This window comes from Acomys russatus, chromosome 12, assembly GCF_903995435.1.
Source record: "Acomys russatus chromosome 12, mAcoRus1.1, whole genome shotgun sequence".
Lineage (NCBI taxonomy): Eukaryota > Metazoa > Chordata > Mammalia > Rodentia > Muridae > Acomys > Acomys russatus.
In genome coordinates this window covers 34,441,521-34,461,508 of record NC_067148.1, presented here as the reverse complement: position 1 = coordinate 34,461,508, position 19,988 = coordinate 34,441,521, and the positions used below count along the sequence as shown (strand labels likewise).

General features: G+C 39.9%; 1 protein-coding gene across 1 annotated transcript in view; it reads left to right on the top strand.

The window, feature by feature from the left end:
• Unc80 (unc-80 homolog, NALCN channel complex subunit) overlaps positions 1 to 18,905 on the top strand; it is a 181,328-nt gene extending 162,423 nt beyond the window's left edge. The window contains exons 58-64 of the mRNA XM_051154166.1: positions 1,954 to 2,133; positions 5,636 to 5,774; positions 8,108 to 8,164; positions 15,470 to 15,551; positions 16,685 to 16,796; positions 17,383 to 17,582; positions 18,359 to 18,905. Coding sequence (XP_051010123.1) covers positions 1,954 to 2,133; positions 5,636 to 5,774; positions 8,108 to 8,164; positions 15,470 to 15,551; positions 16,685 to 16,796; positions 17,383 to 17,582; positions 18,359 to 18,625 — 1,037 coding nt within the window. The 3' untranslated portion in view covers positions 18,626 to 18,905. The remainder of the gene's footprint in view (positions 1 to 1,953; positions 2,134 to 5,635; positions 5,775 to 8,107; positions 8,165 to 15,469; positions 15,552 to 16,684; positions 16,797 to 17,382; positions 17,583 to 18,358) is intronic.
• The last annotated feature ends 1,083 nt before the right edge of the window (positions 18,906 to 19,988 follow it).

Genomic DNA, 19,988 nt, shown 5'->3' with positions numbered 1-19,988 from the left:
GTACGTCTGAACTAGCTCTCTTAATATACCAGTAAATTTGACCATGTGGTTGTGTCCAACAATAAAACAAACATCACACGGCTGTGATGGGAATTTAGCTACACTCTTCCTGAATATTTTTAAATATTCATTTTAAGTGGTTAAGCTCTTAAATGTTTAATAAGGGGAAAACATCTTTCTATTCTTTCATTCCCATTTTGATAGAGGGATTTGCTTTATTGAGCATCCGCTGTAACTTCATAGGTATTATTTCCTTTAATCCATACAACTATCTGCAATGTATCATTCGAAGCCCAGTTTAAAGGGGAGGAAATTCATACTCAGAGAGTCACAGCTTACATAGAGGGAAAGTGAAGCTGGTGAGGTGACTTTATACTAAGTTTGTGTTGTCTTCTAAGTCCTTTTAACATTTCACACATTGGACTAGGGAGCAGCTAAGTGATGCTGACAAGTGGAAGGGACTCCCAACCTTTGAAAGTGTTTTCCTTGAGTCCCCATCGCCCCAGCTGCAGTGTGGGCCATGAGGAAATGAAGTCACGATTTACCATTAGAGGGCAGTCTTCACCCATATGTAAAAGTATGGGGTTTGGCTTCCTAAAGCGCTTACTTACTATTGCTTGAAATGTGTTCAAAACACAAATATTAAACAGTGCAATACTGGTAACATTTACACACCGCCACTCAGCCTGATGAATCTGATGAAATCATCTGCCATGGAGCTGAGGAGGGTCTAACACTGTGGTCTTCAGAACAGGGGACTGAGAATGGTGTGGCTGTGTACCCTGATTTTGAGTTTAGGTTCATAACAAAGATAAAAATTTTCTTATTCAATCCATTTGTCCACAAATTTCGGGAATTCCTTGTTTTTAATAGCTGAGTAGTATTCCATAGTGTAAATGTACCACAGTTTCTTTATCCATTCTTCTACTGAGGGACACTTAGGCTGTTTCCATGTTCTGGCTATTGTGAATAAGGCTGCTATGAGCATGGTTGAGCAAATTTTCTTGTGTGCTGGAGCATCTTCTGGGTATATTCCAAAGAGTAGAATAGCTGGATCTTGTGGAAGCCCTATTCCTAGTTTTCTGAGATAGCACCAGACAGATTTCCAAAGTGGCTGTACTAGTTTGCATTCCCACCATCAATGAAAGAGTGTTCCTCTCTCTCCACATCCTTGCCAGCATGTGGTGTCGCTTGAATTTTTGATCTTAGCCATTCTGATGGGTATGGCACCAGCCAAGGACAATACAGGCCATAAACTTCAAATCCCTACCCAGATCTAGCCAATGGACAGGACATTCTCCACAGTTGAGTGGAGAGTGGAGTCTGACTTCACACGTACTCTGGTGCCTCATATTTGACCATGTCCCCTGAATGGGGAGACCTGGGAGCACTCAAAGGAAGGATAGCAGGCAACCAAGAAGAGACTTGATACCCTATGAGCCTATACAGGGGGAGGAAGTCCCCTTCAGCCACAGTCACAGAGTAAGGGGAAAATGGGAGGGAGGGAGGAATAGGAAGATACAAGGGAGGGGATAACCATTGAGATGTAATATGAATAAATTAATAAAATAAAATTTAAAATTTTTTTTCTTATTATTCCAATATACTCATGTGAGAAATGCACAAGGTTTTAGAATTTCCAGTTCAAGTCAAAATTAATTGGTATACTATTAGCCTAAGGGGCAGGGGGGAAGCATATTAAGAGAAGACACTGCAAACGCCTCTCCAAGGAAGCTAGTCACATAGAGTACACCAGTGGCCAATACTGGCTTTCTTCTTCAACGTCTTGTGCAATTTGATCTTAATTACCTCCTTAGTCTGGGACACATTATATATACATATAATGTATATATATATATACATATATAAAAGTCAAGGAGAACTTTCAAGCAAACATTTCTTATTTTTTCATTGCCTCATTACACATTTCCTTTGGTATCTCATCCCCTCCAGCTTACCAAGGAAAGACATCCATCAGCACCGTGGGCACGTCCACCTCTGCCTATCGCCTGAGTCTGGCCACCATGTCGCGCTCCAACACAGGCACAGGCACTGTCTGGGAGCAGGACAGTGAACCATCCCAACAGGCTTCACAGGACACCCTCAGTCGGACTGACGAGGAGGATGAGGAAAGTAGGTCATACTACAGAACCTCCGCAAGCAACACAGCCTGCCTGGCCAATGCTCACAAGGGCCTAGGAAGGATTCCTGCCCTTCCAACCATTTCCAGGACTGCCCAGTTAGTCGTTCTTTTTAAAAGAGCATTCAGAATGAAATCAATATCCTTGGACTTTGTGGGGGGGGACAATGTATCTGGCCTTTCCTCAGAAATTTCATTTAAATTGTAAGGCGATAACTTATTCCTCTTCCTCTGTCTCCTGGCTGGCGGAGTGGCCAGAGCTCACAAGGTCATCTTTGTCAAAGACAAGTGGGCAGAGTATGCATATGGTACTCAGAAAATACCAGCTGTCTATAGCAACCAGGATGAACTTAAAAGGATGCTGGAAGAGAAGCAAGTTAAATTCGAGTTGGGAGCATGCCCTGTAATGCAGTATGCGGGAATTCCTAATGTGTGTGCTAAAGATTTAGTGCTGCAAAAAGACAGCAGATCAACAAAGGCTGCACATGTATGCTTAAGCCAAGCAGGGTTTAAAAGCTAAAGACTAGTGAGTTTCCATTAAATGTCTCTATGGCATAAGGGGCTTCTTAAATTGCATTGATTATTTTCCCCTTGTGTTTTTAGATGCTCTTATGAAATGCTTGTTGAAGAGTTGTACCTTTAAAGGGGAGAATAAAATCTAAGAATCCCTCTATTCCAAACAAAATCCACAAAGACCCATCTCTGAACTAACTAAACTGGGAAAATGGAAGTTGAGCTTAGATTTTTAATGAACTATGACGAATAAAGGTATTTTTAATGTCTCACCACATGTAGGTATATAAGATGGGAAAAGAAATGCATGTTTTGTCAAAATAGTTTTTACCAACATTTCCAGATTTAGCTTGGAGGTTAGTCATGTAAGGTTCTAATAAAATTATAAAAACCTTATAAATAGACACCCTGTGACTGATCAGGGACATACATCCAAGCTGTAGTCTGAACTACATTGTAGTCAATATTACAAAATATTGACCAAAAAAGCACAGTGTGAGAGGCTAGGAGGAGAAGTTTGCTTTTTAAAAAATTTTCTTTACTTTTTTTTTTTTTTTTTTTGAGACAAAATGTCCTATATCCTAAGCTGGCCTTATACCCCCTATATTGCCTAGGATGACCTTGAACTTCTGATCCTCCTGTCTCCACCAATGAGTGCTGGGATTACAGGCATGATGATGTACCAGCACAATGGGTCCCTGACATTTTAATTTAAAAGGGTGTTTCTTATTTTATTTACTAGTGCTAGGGATTGGTGATGCTGGGGCCTAAACTCAGGATTTCATGCCTCAAGGTCCTAGCAAGTACTCTAGCACTGGCTGTATTCTAATACCCCAAATCAGCAGTTTAAAATAAACAGCAATTTCTGAAACCTGTTCAAAACTTAAAGTAAATTCTACTTTTCTTTAATGCATAAAATAGTATCTACCAACATTTTAATGTTGAAAAATGATGACACCTGTAATTTCTAAAACTAAGTCTATGTTCAGGTAACTTGTGAACAAATAGGTGGCCTAGAGAGTAGGAAGGAGTTGTGGAAGAAAAGTAGAGAAGACTTAGAGATATCGTTGTCCAGGATCCAACATTCCTGTAGTGAGGGGGGCGGTGTCAGAATGCAGGTAGTCTGTTGCTAATATCTCTCTCAGGTATCACAGTTATCCCAGTGAAATTAGAATTGCCAATAAAAGGTGCATCGTGCCTATGATGTGGAAGAGTATTCGTTTATATGGAGCTGGTATGAAAGCAAAGCTATTGTTTTAATTGAAACTATTTTCCAATCACAGAAGCATTTATTAAGACCTCTCAGGTGTAGGGCAAGAAACCAAGAGAAGGATATTCTCTGTCTTCTGTGATATTAGAAATAATCTTGTAGAGAAGATGGCATTTACAGACACCTCTTAGAAGGATTAATAAAAGAAAACACATGCTCAATGAGCAAACGAATGATAAAGAGATGTTAAGAGACGTGAGTTCCCTTGGCATTCAGAACCTAGAAAAGGCTTTTGTAGAAGTAGTTTGATTGCATTCTATCATGGCTTCCATATTCCTTCATTTCTTTTCAAACATACTATGAAGGGAGCATAAAAAGATTCCATTCAAGTCATTGTATAACAAATTAAAACTTACAGCAGTTTTCATATTTTATTTGAAAAATCATATTAGAAATATTATTTAGAATATTCTAAATAGTATCTGATGACCTTACATGGTAGCATACATTTGCAAAACCAAAGTTATTGAGGTTTATATAGGTCAATAGCACGGTGTTAGATCACTTATCATAAGGTCAATTTGACATAAGTGCTGTACTAAAGTTAACTTCCATATCGATTTGGCACTTTATTTTCTGCTTCTATAGGGAAATGGCTTCTTTAAAATTCAAATTTTAAATTAAAATAAGCACTTATTTTAGGATGTTATAGTGTTGCTGTTAAATTACCAGTATGGCCTAATAATGTTTATTATTAGGCCTATAATTATTATTATGGCGGTATTTTCTAACTCGCTAGCAATCAATCAAGACACAGACACTCGTTATATTTTAAAATAGCCTTAGTTAACCTGGACAGGGCAGATATTAATCCCCTAAACTACTTCCCATAGTGGAGCTGGCATGGAATACCTGTTCCAATTCCATGCCACCTGCTTCTAATAATTTCTGTCAAGCTACCTCCCATCCATAAGCCCATATACTTGTTAGTGTTCTTCATCTGGGCCAAATCCTGCATCCATGCCAGTCATGTGCTTCTCCTCCACCTAACCCATGATGGCGTGACCCTCTTCTCCTCTCCCCTCCTCTCCTCTGGTCTTTTTCTTCTCAAGATTCTCTTTGTCTCCCCTAGCCCTGAAACCTTAGCCATGCCTATCCCATTTGCCCCGCCCAGGTATGATGGCCTTTTACTGGTCAAACAGGTTAGGCTCTTTGGCAAGGTGGGTCACAGATCCAGCAAGCAGTAATTAGCTTTATCAAAATAAATCAGATCAACCGCCAACATTACAGTTTTCAAATATTTTCCCTAAATTATCTGAAATATTCCTTCCTACAGCTGGCTAAAATTCATTGAATGGACTGAGTAGTTTTTGAGTGTCAAGGAAATGTAACTGACTTATTCAAAAACAAACTCCCAATTACACTATTGCTGCAGTGGTTTTTAAATGTGCATATACAGTCTTGCCTTTCTGGAACCTTTAATTTGCAGGTCCACATTGGTCTGTGCTGATAAATGTAAGTGAGACATTTACATTCATTTTGTGAAGGCTGTTCTAGTATGGGAGGGGAGGAAGAGAGTAGACATGAACAATTGCCATTGGTTCATGTGGAATGTTAGTTTGTATATATACAAAGGTGTCTATGACTCTGTAGCCTTAGAGTCAGCCCTGAGGTTGTGCCCAAGCCAAGGATGGAACCCAACTACAGCTGTGCTTGAAGTTTTCTGATAGGCATTGTGGTTTTGTAACACTTGGTCCCTTCCTCACTTTCAGATGACTCTGTAAGCATGCCCAGTGTGGTAAGTGAACAGGAAGCTTGTCTCCTGAGCACCATTGGAAGGAGGCGGTTCTCCAGCCACGTCTCCAGCGTGTCTGCGCCTCAGTCTGACGTGGGCATGTTACCCAGCCAAAGGTAAAGGGCTAGCTTTATACTCTGTCTCATCCTCTGTGCTTGGGGGCAAATACACTCATACCATCCTACAAAGTCTGGAGGGGAAGCAAGCATGGGTTGTGTTTCTAGAGAAACTGTTCAAAAAAGCACTTTCGAGTAGGTCCCTATGGGTCGTAGTGGTAGATTTCTAAGCCAGGCTTTGAAATGAGACCTCTCCCTCAGGTCTAAGTCTCTCACTGAGGTATCCATAAATAGAAATGCAGCCCTTTATTCTGGTCAGTGACATCCTTACATGTCAGAGTCATCATCAGGCAAGATGGTGAGTATTTGGCCAGCCGTACTTGATACTCTGGGTATTTAGCTTTCTGCTGTGTGATCAGTGTTCAACCACATGTAGGGATGCTTCCCTAAGCCGAAAACAGAACTCTGCCACTGTGTGGACACGGGCAGGCCACTTCCATACAGCTCACTGTTTCCCTAGCTATGATCTAAGGTAGGTTAAAATGATCTGAAGGGGAAATCCTGGATCAATACCTCTAAGAGTCAATGGTTAAACCATTGAAAGCATTTTCTTTTGGTGTTCTCTGCTACATAAGAATGTAATTTTAAAAAATCCATTTGGGAACTCTTAGTTTTTAGAATGTTTATACTTTGGGAAACCAGTAATATATAATCGAAGCTTAAATCTATATTTAAATAAACACTCATATTTGAATTTTACATTTTAAAAGTAAAATTATAATAGAAAAAATTGACATAAAAGTTAATCTATTTTTTAAACAACTGATATTTTCATTTCAAGAGTTGCATACTTTCAAAGAATTGGTGTTGCCTGATTTTGAGTGTGTTGTTTTATATTTTGCAATGCTGGGGTTCAACACACAGTCTTTTGGAAGCTAGGCAACTGAGCTATATCCCCAACTACTGTTTATTTTTATTGTTTATTTTTAATACCCTTAGACTCATTGGAGTACAATTTACACATAGACTATAGTATCAATAGAGACATATGATTGTGTTCAAATTAATTTGATTTCTATGCAGGAGTAATTACACTATAGGAGTTCCTATACTATAGCCAAGCCACTCAGTAAATAGTTCGTGTAACCTAGCATTTGATAGTTTCCCTTTCAGTGGAAAAGATTTTATAAGTAAATAATGTGTCAAGCAATGTGTCCCCCAAAAATAACATAAGTAGTTAATCTTTGTAATGTTAATTTAGTGTAAGCTCTTAGTTATCCACATATTTGTGTTGACAATAAAACTAAAATACAATCTTTAATTAACAAGGTTTTGATCTATTCAAAATAAGTCAAGCTACTAATTCTCTTTCTATGTGAAAAATAATAGGCCAACTTATTTTCAAGGAGAAATTTTAGCTAGTATAAACATATCCAAAAAAGTAAGTAAAAAAAAAAAAAAAGACAATGTTGCAAATCCCCTTGTTCTTGAATTACATTTTGGAAAATTGTAGGGAACACTACCTTTGTCCTTTACAATGATCCTCTCTTTAGGGACAGAGACTAGTTTTACAGTCAGTGCTTTGAGAATAGGCTCTTCAGTTTTGTAGATGCGCAACTCTGAATGTCTATTGTCACTTAGCTGAGTGTGAGGCCTGAGGGAAAAGTGAATAAAATATAGCACAGCTTTTGTCCACAAATATCAGTTCATCTGCATACAAATTATCTGCTCACCAACTGACAGGCATCTGTTGGATCTGCAATTCAGTCACTGGAGGATGTAGGACAGGGAGGTAAATGGGAGTTCCTTGTAACATTTTGATTACTGAAATTTTCGTTGCAAAATTAGCAGGGGAAGTTGGGCTCTTTCTTTGCTTTTCTTAATGGCATAAATTTCCAGACTTTGGCTGTGGCCATTCATGGTAAGTGGTTTCCATGTGGTAATTTGTTAGGAAACACAGAAAAATGTGGGGTCTGGACATTGAAATACTGTGGCCATAAAAATAAGTTTAAAATGATAACCAGCTAGCCAAATGGCTACCAAAGGAACCATAGACTCATCTTCTACGGACCTACTCTGCAATGCGTTTCAGAGCTCATGTGTCCATTTGGACTCATATTTAACTCTTGACCAATAAACAGAGCGCTCCTCTGAGAGTCGTAACCATCCGAAGTCTTTCTTCCCCCATTGCCTTGAGTCCTATGTCTTGACAAACCCAGCACAAGGTGAAATGGTTGACTGTCTCCTTTTCCTTCCCTGTTCTGTTAAATTTATTTTCAGTTCTTGGAAACAGAAAATTGCATGTTTCCCACCCCTCCCTTTTCCTTTTTTTCTCTTTTTTTCTTTTTGCATTTTCTTTCCCTAAATGCTTCATCTCCCTACCCCTCCTGCAGTGAACCTAATGTCCTCGATGACTCCCAGGGCCTGGCCGCTGAGGGCAGCCTCTCTAGGTACAGTGTCAAAGCTACCTGTCTATTGGTGTCTGTGCTGGGAAACTAGCTGTTCCCTGTCGCCTCCGTCTCTCTGTCACCTCCGTCTTCTCTTGCCCGTCTCGGTACCTATTTCCATCCTTCGCCCTTTGTTGTTCATGAGCACACGAGCCTGGAAGTCAAAGGTGTAGCAAACCCTCCTTCTTTACAGCTTCAGAGATGACAAATAGTCTAAAGCCCTTAATTAAAAAACAAAACAAAACCAGAATTCTCTATGAGGCATGTGTAACAGATGTCTAAAATGTTTGCTATACCAAGGGCTAGAGATACAGTTCAGTGATAGGGCAAATGAATCAACATGTGCTGGGCTCTGGGTCCAATCCCAGTACATCCCCCAAAGCTTGCTATACAAAATGTTAAACTTCTCCCATCTAATCCTTCTTTCCCACACTGATACTCATTGTGGATTGCTTTGAGGGGTCTTGTTAGTGCAGCTCCCTCTCGGGGAGCTCCTGTACTCAACCAAGTCAGTTTTTTTTTGTTTTGTTTTGTTTTTTGTTTTTTGGTTTTTTTTTTTAGCTAATATAAATGATAAGAAAACAGTGATGCCGTGAGAGTAGCAACGTCACTGCAATTTGTGGTTGCTTCTCTTTGGTACATGCTGTTCAACGTGTCCTTATTGTACCTTGCTCAACACATAGAAAGAATGCTGAATCTAGCACAAAGATGACTGAAAACCTGCCGTGAAAAATCAAACGCAAACATTTCTTGATAAGTAGTAAGAGAAGTCATGCATTAGAAACCGAATGCCTAGACTATTTGCCCAAGACCAGAAACGGGTACTGCACCTTTAACACTCAGATAAGCCACGTCAAACATTCCCAATCTTGTGCTGTTGATTTACACACACCTCTCAACTAATCCTCATTAGGGGCAATGCTTCTTGTCCATCCTTAGAGTGTCTTTGTCCCATCCCAAGAGAAAACAGTCCCAGAGCTGCTTTTTAAAGTGAGCACAATACCCCTGTGTTTATTGCTTTATCACAAAGATGAGGAAATGTTGAGAGGCCGTTCCTGTGAAAGGTTGTCTTTCGTTTTCTTTGCACCTTGTTCGGATTTCACATTTTCTTCTGCAACTGAAAATGGGAAATTTAGTCCATCGTTGGGTCTTTTTTTCTTTTTTTTTTTTTAAACAGGATCCATGAGTCACTACATTCATTTGTGTTTGCGAGCCCTTGCTTGAACAGATTAGTCTCATTGGTCAATGTGGAAGTGCTGTAGGTCAGAGGAGGTCAATAAGCACAGTCCTAGAGGTTTTCCTCTGAGTTCATGGTATTATCTACAGAACTCTCAACAAGTCTAGAAGGGGCAACAATGCTGTTAAAGTTGTAACTGTTTAATGCTCAAAATGTGCATACGGAAAACCTTAATTTCAGAAGGCAGAATCAGTGGCTCATTAAGGGGAGAAAGTACCAGCCAGGTTTCAGTTTGCGTAGTTCTGTGCTGAGAATTTCCTAATTTGTCCAAATTCTACTTCTGCTAACCTAAGTTACAGTCCAGTGTGTGCATGAGGAGATGGGAGCAGAGTCTATTTTTGTTAATTCTCTGAAAGACTTGGCCTCCTCTAGGAACCTCAGGGTTCACATCATTTGAGTTATCTGAACTAATTCAGTCTGTGCTGTGTCCAGTGCAAAGCGACTGGACTAGGTATGTTTGGGCTAGGTATGAACACGGGTCGAGTGAGAACTGCGTTAGCATGCTGATGACCATCTTAAATCAGTTGTTGTCGGTCTGCTGTTGCTGCCACCGGTTTCCTTTGGACCTTGGTGTTAATAACCAAGGCACGATGTGGTCAGTAAGAAACAAGAAGATGAGCACTTTGCTTTGGATTCTGAAATCCTTTCAGTGATGTGGAGGCATCCCACCTATCAGTAGCACATCCACCTTCTCCATACACTGCAAGCTGTATCTTGGGAACGCCATTGTGTCAGCAAGTTCTCTTTGGAGGAGAGGAAGTTTGAGCATTTACCAAAAGAAGGGGTTGTGAAGTGGCATGCTTTTATAAACTTTGTTTTCAGGCTTTCTTGCTTTCGGCACAAGAATTCTTTATACACATTATAAAAATCGAAAAGTAGAAAGGCTACTACTGAATTGCATTCAATATACACTCTATCTAGTACTTAGGATCTAAAGTAGACTCAGAGTTATCCTGAAGAAAATCTGACCCAAGCATACCAAGACACATACTGAAAGGGAAGCACTAAACCCTACCATCCTCTCCCCTTATTTTTCTGCTTTATTTTTATAAGGCTTTGCTTCTGACAGGCCACTTGTTTTAGACAAAAGAGGCAAGTTTGACTGAGCAGGCAGAATGAGGGACCAAATAACCAGAGACCAAAATAACCAGAGAAGTGGGCAGGAACTAAAAAAAAATACACACACACACACACACACAGAGGAAACGTCTAAGAATTTTTACTAAATTGCACCAATACATTTCTTTTAAAAACCCAGCCACCAAAATACCCATCATAAACGTTGTTTTGTATCTAGTTCTATTTCTTAAAACTTCCATTGGAAATTAATAAACTAAATCAAAATTTCATGGAAGATTTTTCTTCTCTGGAGAGTTATAAAAACTCATTGTAAAGGTTCCGCAAACACATATATGTACCACAGAAATGTTTTCTCTCTGGAATAACAGAGATGTAGATAAGTTATTTAAGTCCTTAAGGCTAGATGTTTATAGCTGAGAGCCAGATTTGTCTAGGCACGGTTGGATATTTTAAAAAGCAGAAGTTGACAGTAAACCCTTAATTTAAGAACAAATTATCATGCTATTTTCTTCTTGGAAAACTTTAATCACAGTGAAAATTAAGAATGAAGTCCAAGTTTGAGCAAGACTATAGTCTGTAGTGTAGATAACAGCCTATGCAGTAGGGCGCACCTCATGCTCATGCATGCCCCTAAGCATGAAAACTTGCCCAGTGCTCAAGTACAAGGAAGAATCCACCGGCCTGTAACACAGCTGAAAAGGCAGAGTCATGATGATGTCCGCTATGACACACAGACATGCTCTTTGTCATTGCTGAGTCGGTTCTCACAAGATGTCCAAAATCAAGTTATTCCCTACTATCTGAAATGAGTCTCTAGTCTGTAAATTCTGTAGTACTTAACATATATTTTCTTGGGTGCTATGAAAGCTAAGTAAATGTTAACCAAGAACTGTTTCGTGGAAGGGAAGGAGTAAGTTTTGGCCTTCTGCTTACTTCCCAGCTGTCTGCCCAGTGCTACTTTAGTGTTGACGAGTGAGTTCCCACGTCAAGGCAATCACTCAGGATAAATGACTGTGCACGTGTGTCTTATGCCCCACTTCTAGTGTTCTATAACCAAATTAAAGCTGAAGCCAAAAGTATAGAAAGAAGCAATAAACACACCAATTTAATATCTAAGTAGTGTTGTTACCCAGTGTTTCTGCTCAACTTTTTATTTATGTGATATACTGCAATACATAGTTTATTTTTTATAATTTAACTCACACAAATTACTCTTGCATTGCTGAATGGCTCCTTGTGTACATAACTCTTATTTAAATAAGTACTATCAGGTATATAATTAGAAAATACACACATATGTACACACTACAGTCCAGGCCATCAGTAAAAAAGAGGCACTCTTTCTCAGAATTTTCCTAGTATTACCTAAATTCCCCAACTTATAAATTACTTTCTTGTATTATAAATAAGAACTAATTTTTGCAGACAGTTGGAATCACACCAACTCTGCTGTGCCCTGCTTGAATTTTCTTTTCTAGAATCTGCTTCTATCATTTGCCAGTGTGATGTTTTCAGCAACTCAAAAACGCAGGGGAAGGAAAGGCATGCCAACATAGGCCGGCCATGTAGCCCTAGCACTTGGGGGCTGCAGCAGGTGGATGGCATTTTAGGTCAGCTAGGGTAACATACTGAGGTCAGGCCCCTCTACTACAAAAGATTGGGCGTGGTGGCGCACGCCTTTAATCCCAGCACTCAGGGAGGCAGAGGCAGCTGGATCGCTGTGAGTTCGAGGCCAGTCTGGTCTACAAAACAAGTCTAGGAGAAACAGGGCTACACAGAGAAACCCTGTCTCAAAAAACAACCCAGCGAACAAAAAACCAACCAACCAAACAAACAAGGTTGTTTACTTACAAATGTGTTGCAAGATGTTAGTTTAAACCTGGAGGAGAGGTGCCAGTGCACACTTTTAATCCCAGCACACGAGAGGCAGAATCAGAAAGATCTCTATGAGTTTCAGGCCAGACTGGTTTACAAAGCTAATTCTTTGACAGGCAGTGCTAGCCTCCCCCACCCAACAACAACAACAACAACAAAACTCTGTTTATAAATAAATTTAGAAAGCTGAATTGGATTTTATACTTATTGTTCCATCTTAATTGAAAAAGACAAAAAAAAAAAAAAAAGCAGTCATTCTTAAAATTGAAGCTTTCAAGAAACCAGTCTCAGTATAGGATAGCTTTTATTATTTGATCCATTAATAGTTTTTAGTATTTGATCCATTACTCTGACAAACCTTGACATCATCTCAGCTTCTCAGTTAGTTTTTGTAACTATTGCACAGGAAATATATTTCAGTTATTCAAACGGATTCAGTTGCTTTGAAGTATTTGTAAAACTGAGACTATCCAATAAAATTCCTCCTTGATGAGGAAACTAATTTTGATTATTACATTTGTGGCAGACTCTGGATAGGACTGCCTCAAAAATTTAAAATAGAAGGTGGAACATAATATAGAAAGGTTTTTAGTATAAAGAGCTTGGCTTTTTCCTGGTTCCCACAAATAACTGAAATATTATGAAGAAACAGTCTATGAAGAAACAGAAGCTAAACTGAAGCTGACTTTTATATATAGTGCCAATGTTAAATAAACTCCAAGAAATGAGAATTTTTGCATATACATTATGCTCATTGTTAGCTTTTTATGCTGTTTTATTACTCATAGTTCACTGATGAGGCAAACACAAATGTCAGCATCAAGTTTCTAGGGCAAGGATAATTTATTGCCTGCGATGCATTCCAGAAACACGTTCTGTAACTTCATCTTTGACATGGACATTCTTACATTATTTACATAGAACAGCAAATTGCTAGGGAAATTTGGTATATTTCTCTGCTGTAAGCCTCTCTTTCCATAGAGAAATGTTGATGCTCATGATCTTCCCCTTGGGGAAAACATCATGAACATAGTTATGCTGTGACATTTAACTCTCCAAGTACTGGCTTGTTTTGATTTTTGTTTTTTGTTTTTTGTTTTCTTTCTTTCTTTTCTTGCATCATTTTTTTTTCTCACAATCTCAGGTTCCTAAATAAAAATGAGACAAGAGGACTGCCTCGTATTCATTTTCTCTGTCCAGTTGTTTTTGAAATGTATTGCCTACTTCCTTTTAGTATCCTAGAAGCAATAAACTCATTACAAGCAACAAATGTAAAACAAGAAAGCATGCTATTTTCGTCACTCTTCATACACAAACCATTTCACGTCAACTAACTTCTTTTCTCTACCTTAATGGGAGGTAGTTGGTAAGTATCAACCTCCCTTTACGGCCAAGGGAACTGAGGTGACATCTACATGTCAATGAAGAAGCCATCCCAACGGTAGCTTTGCTTGGTATTTGGAAAATTATGTTTCTACTTGTGTGCATATATATGCTTTCCAACTTAGCAGACACATGTTAACATGGATATTTAAGAAGGAGATGTCATTTCAGAAATGCCAGCAACATAGTCTGAACTGATTATCAGAATATGCTGTTCTGTTTCTTTGGCATAGATTTCGTTCACACAGCCTACAAAGTCATAAAGTAAACCAATAATCATTCGAGCTTGAATTTTGGGGAAGAAAAGACATTTTAAACATCTCTCTCTCTCTCTCTCTCTCTCTCTCTCTCTCTCTCTCTCTCTCTCTCTCTCTCTCTCTCTCTCTCTCTCTCTCTCTCTCTCTCTCTCTCTCTGTCTTTGCACTTTTATGGGATTTTGTGTTACATACAGCAACGGTACAACCATATCCTTATTTCATAGAAAATTTGGCAGATCTTATTGAGAATCATTGCTTTTTTCTTCTAGTGAAAAATGAGTTGGCCTTTAAATAAATGATAGCTTTGGCTGTACCAACTGTGATTGTTGACCAGCCATAAGCATACAAGGAGTATCTGAATGCCCATCCTGTTTCTAATTTCTTTTACTCGAAGTGTAACAAGGTGTATTTCTGTAGCACATTTAAAAACAGGAATGTGTAGATATAATCGTTTTATTTCTTTTTTTTTTTTTTCCTGGACAGTTGCTAGGTGGGTTCCTTTGTGTGATATTTTACCTTAACAGTATCTGTAGATGACTCTCCTTTTGCAAAGGCAAAGACGTTATTTAATCATAAACAGATTAATCACATTGACATCAACCATAAGTTAAAATATCATATGGGGCACAATGCTTTCTCTTTTCATTCTCTCTTTTATTATAGATACCTATGATACATGCATGGAGAATGAAAAAGAAGCATGGCCCATTTCAGTATGTTCAGCGTCACCCAACACTAAAGTAGCAGACCCTGCCAGTAGTCATTTTTTGCTTATATGAGACACACATACACAGTAAATTTGGGGGGAGCAGACCACTCCTTTTATTAACTGCACACTTCGCTTGAGTGCGGCTAATTGAGTTGCCCTGACAGTTTACTTTGCCAGCCTTTCAAATCTAAAATAGTTTCAAATGTGTTTAAAATTTCTACCTCTATGACTATTGATTTGCCCAGCTGTCACAGAGACTTCAGGCTGCAAACATGTGTTGAATGTGTCCTTCACCCAAATGGAATCTGTGTCTGATGTGTTCGATATCTGTCCATCTTATTTTCATTTAAATTGGAAGTTTTAAAACAGGTGTTCCCATCCGTGTGACAGAGTTGTTTGTGTGTGTTTGTCGCCAGCATTTCCATTCCCCTTGGAAAAAAAAAATTGAGATTAGAACATGACATGCTAAGCCTTTTGATGGCTTCCAAACCAGGGGTGTGATCGAACCAACGTCCTGCTGAATGACAGACACAGCATCAGCGATTGAAAACAGAATCTCAATTTTGACAGCTTGGGGCTACAAGGCCTTGTCCCCGTTTCCAAGCCTTTGAAAATTCCTTCCCCAGGGACTCTTTCCCAACCACCCTTCAAAGATAACGGTATCTTTGAAGTGACTGTTCCATATAAGTGATTTTTGGCTAACACCCATCAGAGAATGGTCCCCTGCGCTCTCTCCAGGGTAGACTAACGCTGTTGATGCTTGGCAGGGTGGCAAGTGTACAGAGTGAGCCTGGCCAGCAGAACGTCCTCCTGCAGCAGCCACTGGGGAGGAAGAGGGGCCTGAGGCAGGTAAGAAGACCCTGAAACGCTAAGAGGGTCATCCTGTAAGGCGGGAGCGCCACTTGCTTGTTAATGTTTGTTGAGATTACACTTTGGCCTTCCAGCCTGAAACAAGCAGTGCACAGCATCCTTAAAGCCTGGTAAGTGCTTGGGCAAGCTAAGCGCGCGAGGCTTCTATTTCAACTACGAATCTGTTACTGTGCAAAGCTGATTATTTGATAAGGGATATCAGGCCGATAGGTCCTCTTGTTCTCTATTTGGCAAGTTTCTTTCCCAGCCAAACTGGCAGTGCTTTCATGGGCTCTTTCACACTTCACCAAATACCTGCTCTTACAGCAGGGCAAAGACAGGTCCTTCCTCACTCTGTGAGTAGAGATTTGATATTGAAACAAGATCATATTTTCAGCTGGGTGCTGTGATGCCTATCCACACTGCAGGAATATAGGAGGCTGAGGGAGAAGGGTGTGGGGTTGGAGGCCAGCCCGGCTCCCATGGTTAGAGGCCAGCCCAGCTCCCATGGTTAGGGGCCAGCCCGGCTTCCACGGTTAGAGGCCAGCCCGGCTCCCACAGTTAGAGGCCAGCCTGGAGGTGGTAGTAGAATACAGATTTCCTTGGGTAAGATTCCTCCTCCCTTTCTCAATCCCTTCCTCTTGTGCCCTCTTCTTCCATCTCCCCTTCACACTCCTCTCTTCCCACCTCTCATTTCTCAGTTTCTAGACAGGGTTTCGCTATATGGTCCAAGCTGCATAGGATCCTCCTGCCTCAGTTTCCTGAGTCCCGAGATTCCAGGTGTATACTACCACTCCTGGCTCATATATTAAAAAACTGAGTGAAGCTCTGGTTGTTTTAACTGGGGGCTTCTCACCTCTGATGTTTTGCTATTGGCTTAGGTTTCTTAATGCATCTCTCTGAGTGTTGAGATATATGTCCAACTATAGCTTTTAGGTAAGCAAAAAGCAGGTGTTGAGCATGATTTTTGGTTTCTGGTGAACTGGAATTCTCAAATTTGGCATTTCAAGTCCACGAAAGCTCCATGGCTACAGGAAGGAAGAGGTAGGCCAGTCAGGGTCACCTGAACACAATATCCGTTCCTAGACAGTTGTACTTTCTTACCACTTCTATGTTTAATCTATTTTCTTCAGCTCCGCCGCCCTCTTCTGTCAAGGCAGAAGACTCAAACTGAACCCAGAAACCGTCATGGAGCTCGACTGTCTACCACTCGCAGGAGCATTCAACCTAAAACAAAACCATCTGGTGAGGGAGCCCTCTTGTCCCTTCTGACTGGACCACTGTTTTGATGGCAGGCAGGCAGAAGGCGTGGAAGGCCTGCAGAAACTGAGCTGATGCAAATAACCTCACCTTTAGGGAGCTCTTAGGATATGTTTCCCAGGAAACTTGACCACTTTTTTTTCTGTTCTCCTCTTCTTCCCCAATCTTTCTCCACTCCCAGTGAACCTAGGTAAATGGAATAATCCAAGGTAAATTGCTAATATTCTGAAACTTGAATGTAAAAGGCTGTATTGTTTTTACTCAACTAGAATATTCTGTGTCTTACTAAAGGCAAAGGCACACTGAATAACTCCTGGGGCTTTCAGTCCTAGGACCCATTGCTGGGAGGGTCATTTGAGACATTAACCTTTGCAAATCTTAGGCCATTTATGTAGAAATGATCTTCACTCCTCTTCTATATAAGAAGGAGAAACTAAAATACACACAATGGTCACATAGGATCCCATTTATTACAAACCAGCAGTGCCTTTGTGATGGATCACTGGTTAATGCCAAGTATTAAGCACCAGCAGGTCCATTCCTCTCCTAGTTATTGGTTCGCCTCTTACAGCTGATCAGAAGCGATCTGTGACATTCATTGAGGCTCAGCCAGAGCCAACAGCTGCCCCAGCAGAAGTGCCTCCTGCCACCGGCCAAGCACCGGGCAGCAGCCCAGGCCCTTCTAGGAAGCCGGAAGGAACAGACAAGCCAGTGCTAACATCCTCTCCAGCCATTGTCATAGCGGATCTTCATAGCCTGTCTCCCAAGCAGGTGAGGGCACAGCAGAGACAAGGCAACGCCTGCTCCCTGCATCCTTACTGGCAGGGACCACTTAGATATGCACATCTCTTCCAGATAACTAAGTCTGGTTCTGTAGCGTGTTATTGCCCAAACAGACACTGTTGCTGCCATTGCAGAAAAGAAAATGTCTATAAAGTGTTTGCCCAATGATGTATCTGTAATTAAGAAGGACCAAGGGAAAGTCTTAATGGGAAACATAAAACAAATGATTTTTCGGCTGGAATGATCACTGACAACAGAAACTTGATCGTGATTTAAATCTTTTTCAGTCACAGCAAGTGAAGTTACTAGCATCGATGAAGCCTTTACATAGATTTCTGTGTCCCAAAGATCAGATAGACTTGAAAGTTTTTCCTCGCTCTTTTAATATTATTTTCTTTTGTTCCTATAAATAAATTTCTACAGGTATCATATTTTTGATATGACATTCAAAGAAAACTAGATGGTAATATTAGCAGACACATTTGCAATTGCTTTAACAGGTAAAAGGAATTGTAGCACACTGTTTATGTCATTTCCTTTTTATAGTCTATAGGATAAGCATAGCCCTTTCCCTCCCCACCAAAAAAATAAACATTTATGTCAAAGGCTTTGGAAGATACAAGGGTCCTTACAGATTCTACCTGTGACATAGGCTGGAATTCACCTTTGAGTTCGTGTCCAGTTAGAGCTATACAACATTTAAAAAATGTTCTTCTCTGGTACCCATCTTACTCTATATGATGCTATGATCCTTTTGATCACAGAGTGAGCCCCTTCTTGCTGAAGAAGGAGAAAAAATGGAGGCTACAGAAGTGCAAGGTGCTGCAGCACACAGCCCCCTCTCCACTCAACTGTCAGACCCTGATGACTTCACTGGCCTTGAGACATCCAGCCTCCTACAGCACGGAGACACTGTCCTTCACATCAGTGAGGAAAATGGCATGGAGAACCCCCTGCTGTCCAGCCAGTTCACTTTCACTCCTCCTGAGCTGGCGGAGACCGATGCAGCACTAGATGAGTCCCACGTTTAGCTCTGAGTCGCAGGAGCTCTGCACGCCAACAGAAGACTGCTGGCGATAAAACGCTTTTGATGCGAGTGACTCATTCTAAAACAGCACTTTATGTAGCCCGTCAGTGGCATTAAGTCTGAGTGGATTTTGCTGCCCAAACTGCTAATATTTCATAAACATCTTAAAAATCAATAGCTAAAAGTTTTTAGTTGTCTGAGGACCGCAAAACCAGAGATGAATAAGGGGAAAGAGCCGTTTCTCAGCACGTTGTGTAAAGCTCGCTGTGAGCTCGCTGTGAGCAGCTAAGACGATATACCGCTACAGTCAGCTGAGAATGTATAATATTCCTGCCCTCTGAATACTAATGAAATGTTCTAAAGGGGACGCAGTCCTTTAAGATACTCATACTATACGTCTCATGAAAATGTTTATTTTTGTAGTTTCAAAATTTTACATTAGGTGGTTATATGCCTATCAATTTACATAAAAACAACCAGTAAGTAATATAATTAGATTATTAGAGAAAGTTAATTACAAACCTTGCAGCCATTTTTTTTTTTTTTTGGTCAGTAATATAGCCAGTTATTTAAAAAAAAAATACTATTTTCAGAGCTGTGGATTTTTCAAAATTTATTTTTTAACTCTCCTGTTCACTATATGCTATAAATCAAAATTCCAATGGCACATATCATTCCATTTCACATCTATCATATTAGAAAGAGAATATTCTAGAAGTTCTTAGACATGATTCTGAATTAATAGCATAGACAGCTATATGATTATAAAAGGGTAAATGTAAATAGCATCGCTTGGAAGAGATGGCATTACCTACTTCTAGCCCTGACTACATCAATGTCAAGATTAGGATCTATTGGGAAAGGAGTTACCTTCCCTGATAGTCCTCGTGCCTGCCCCTGGGGGCATATTTTCATACATTAAAGTTAAGTTGTTAGAACTAGATCAGAAAATAACTTTTTCTCAATAGTCCAATATTCTATGACCCTTAGGCGATCTCAGCTAATTGGGAAGAGTCAGACTAATTAATTTCTTTATAGACTCAGACAGCCTGTATATATGACAAATAGGGCTTTAACTTGAAGTGCAGTTACTTCAAAAAAGAGAAAAAGAATAACATTTGAAAGGCCTGTAAGGCCAGTACTTAGTGGATTACTGAAGGGCTGGGCAACATGCAGTTCATAAATGGTTTTCAAAAGTTTAGCAGTTTACATTAGAGAAATGTTACATAACTTCTAACCATTGAAAATCTCATACACATACCTACATTGGTATGAGTGTGTGTGTGTGTGTGTGTGTGTGTGTGTGTGTGTGTTAGTCTTCAAGCAGAAGTTAAATAGAGTTTTATTATGTTGACATAATTTTAAAA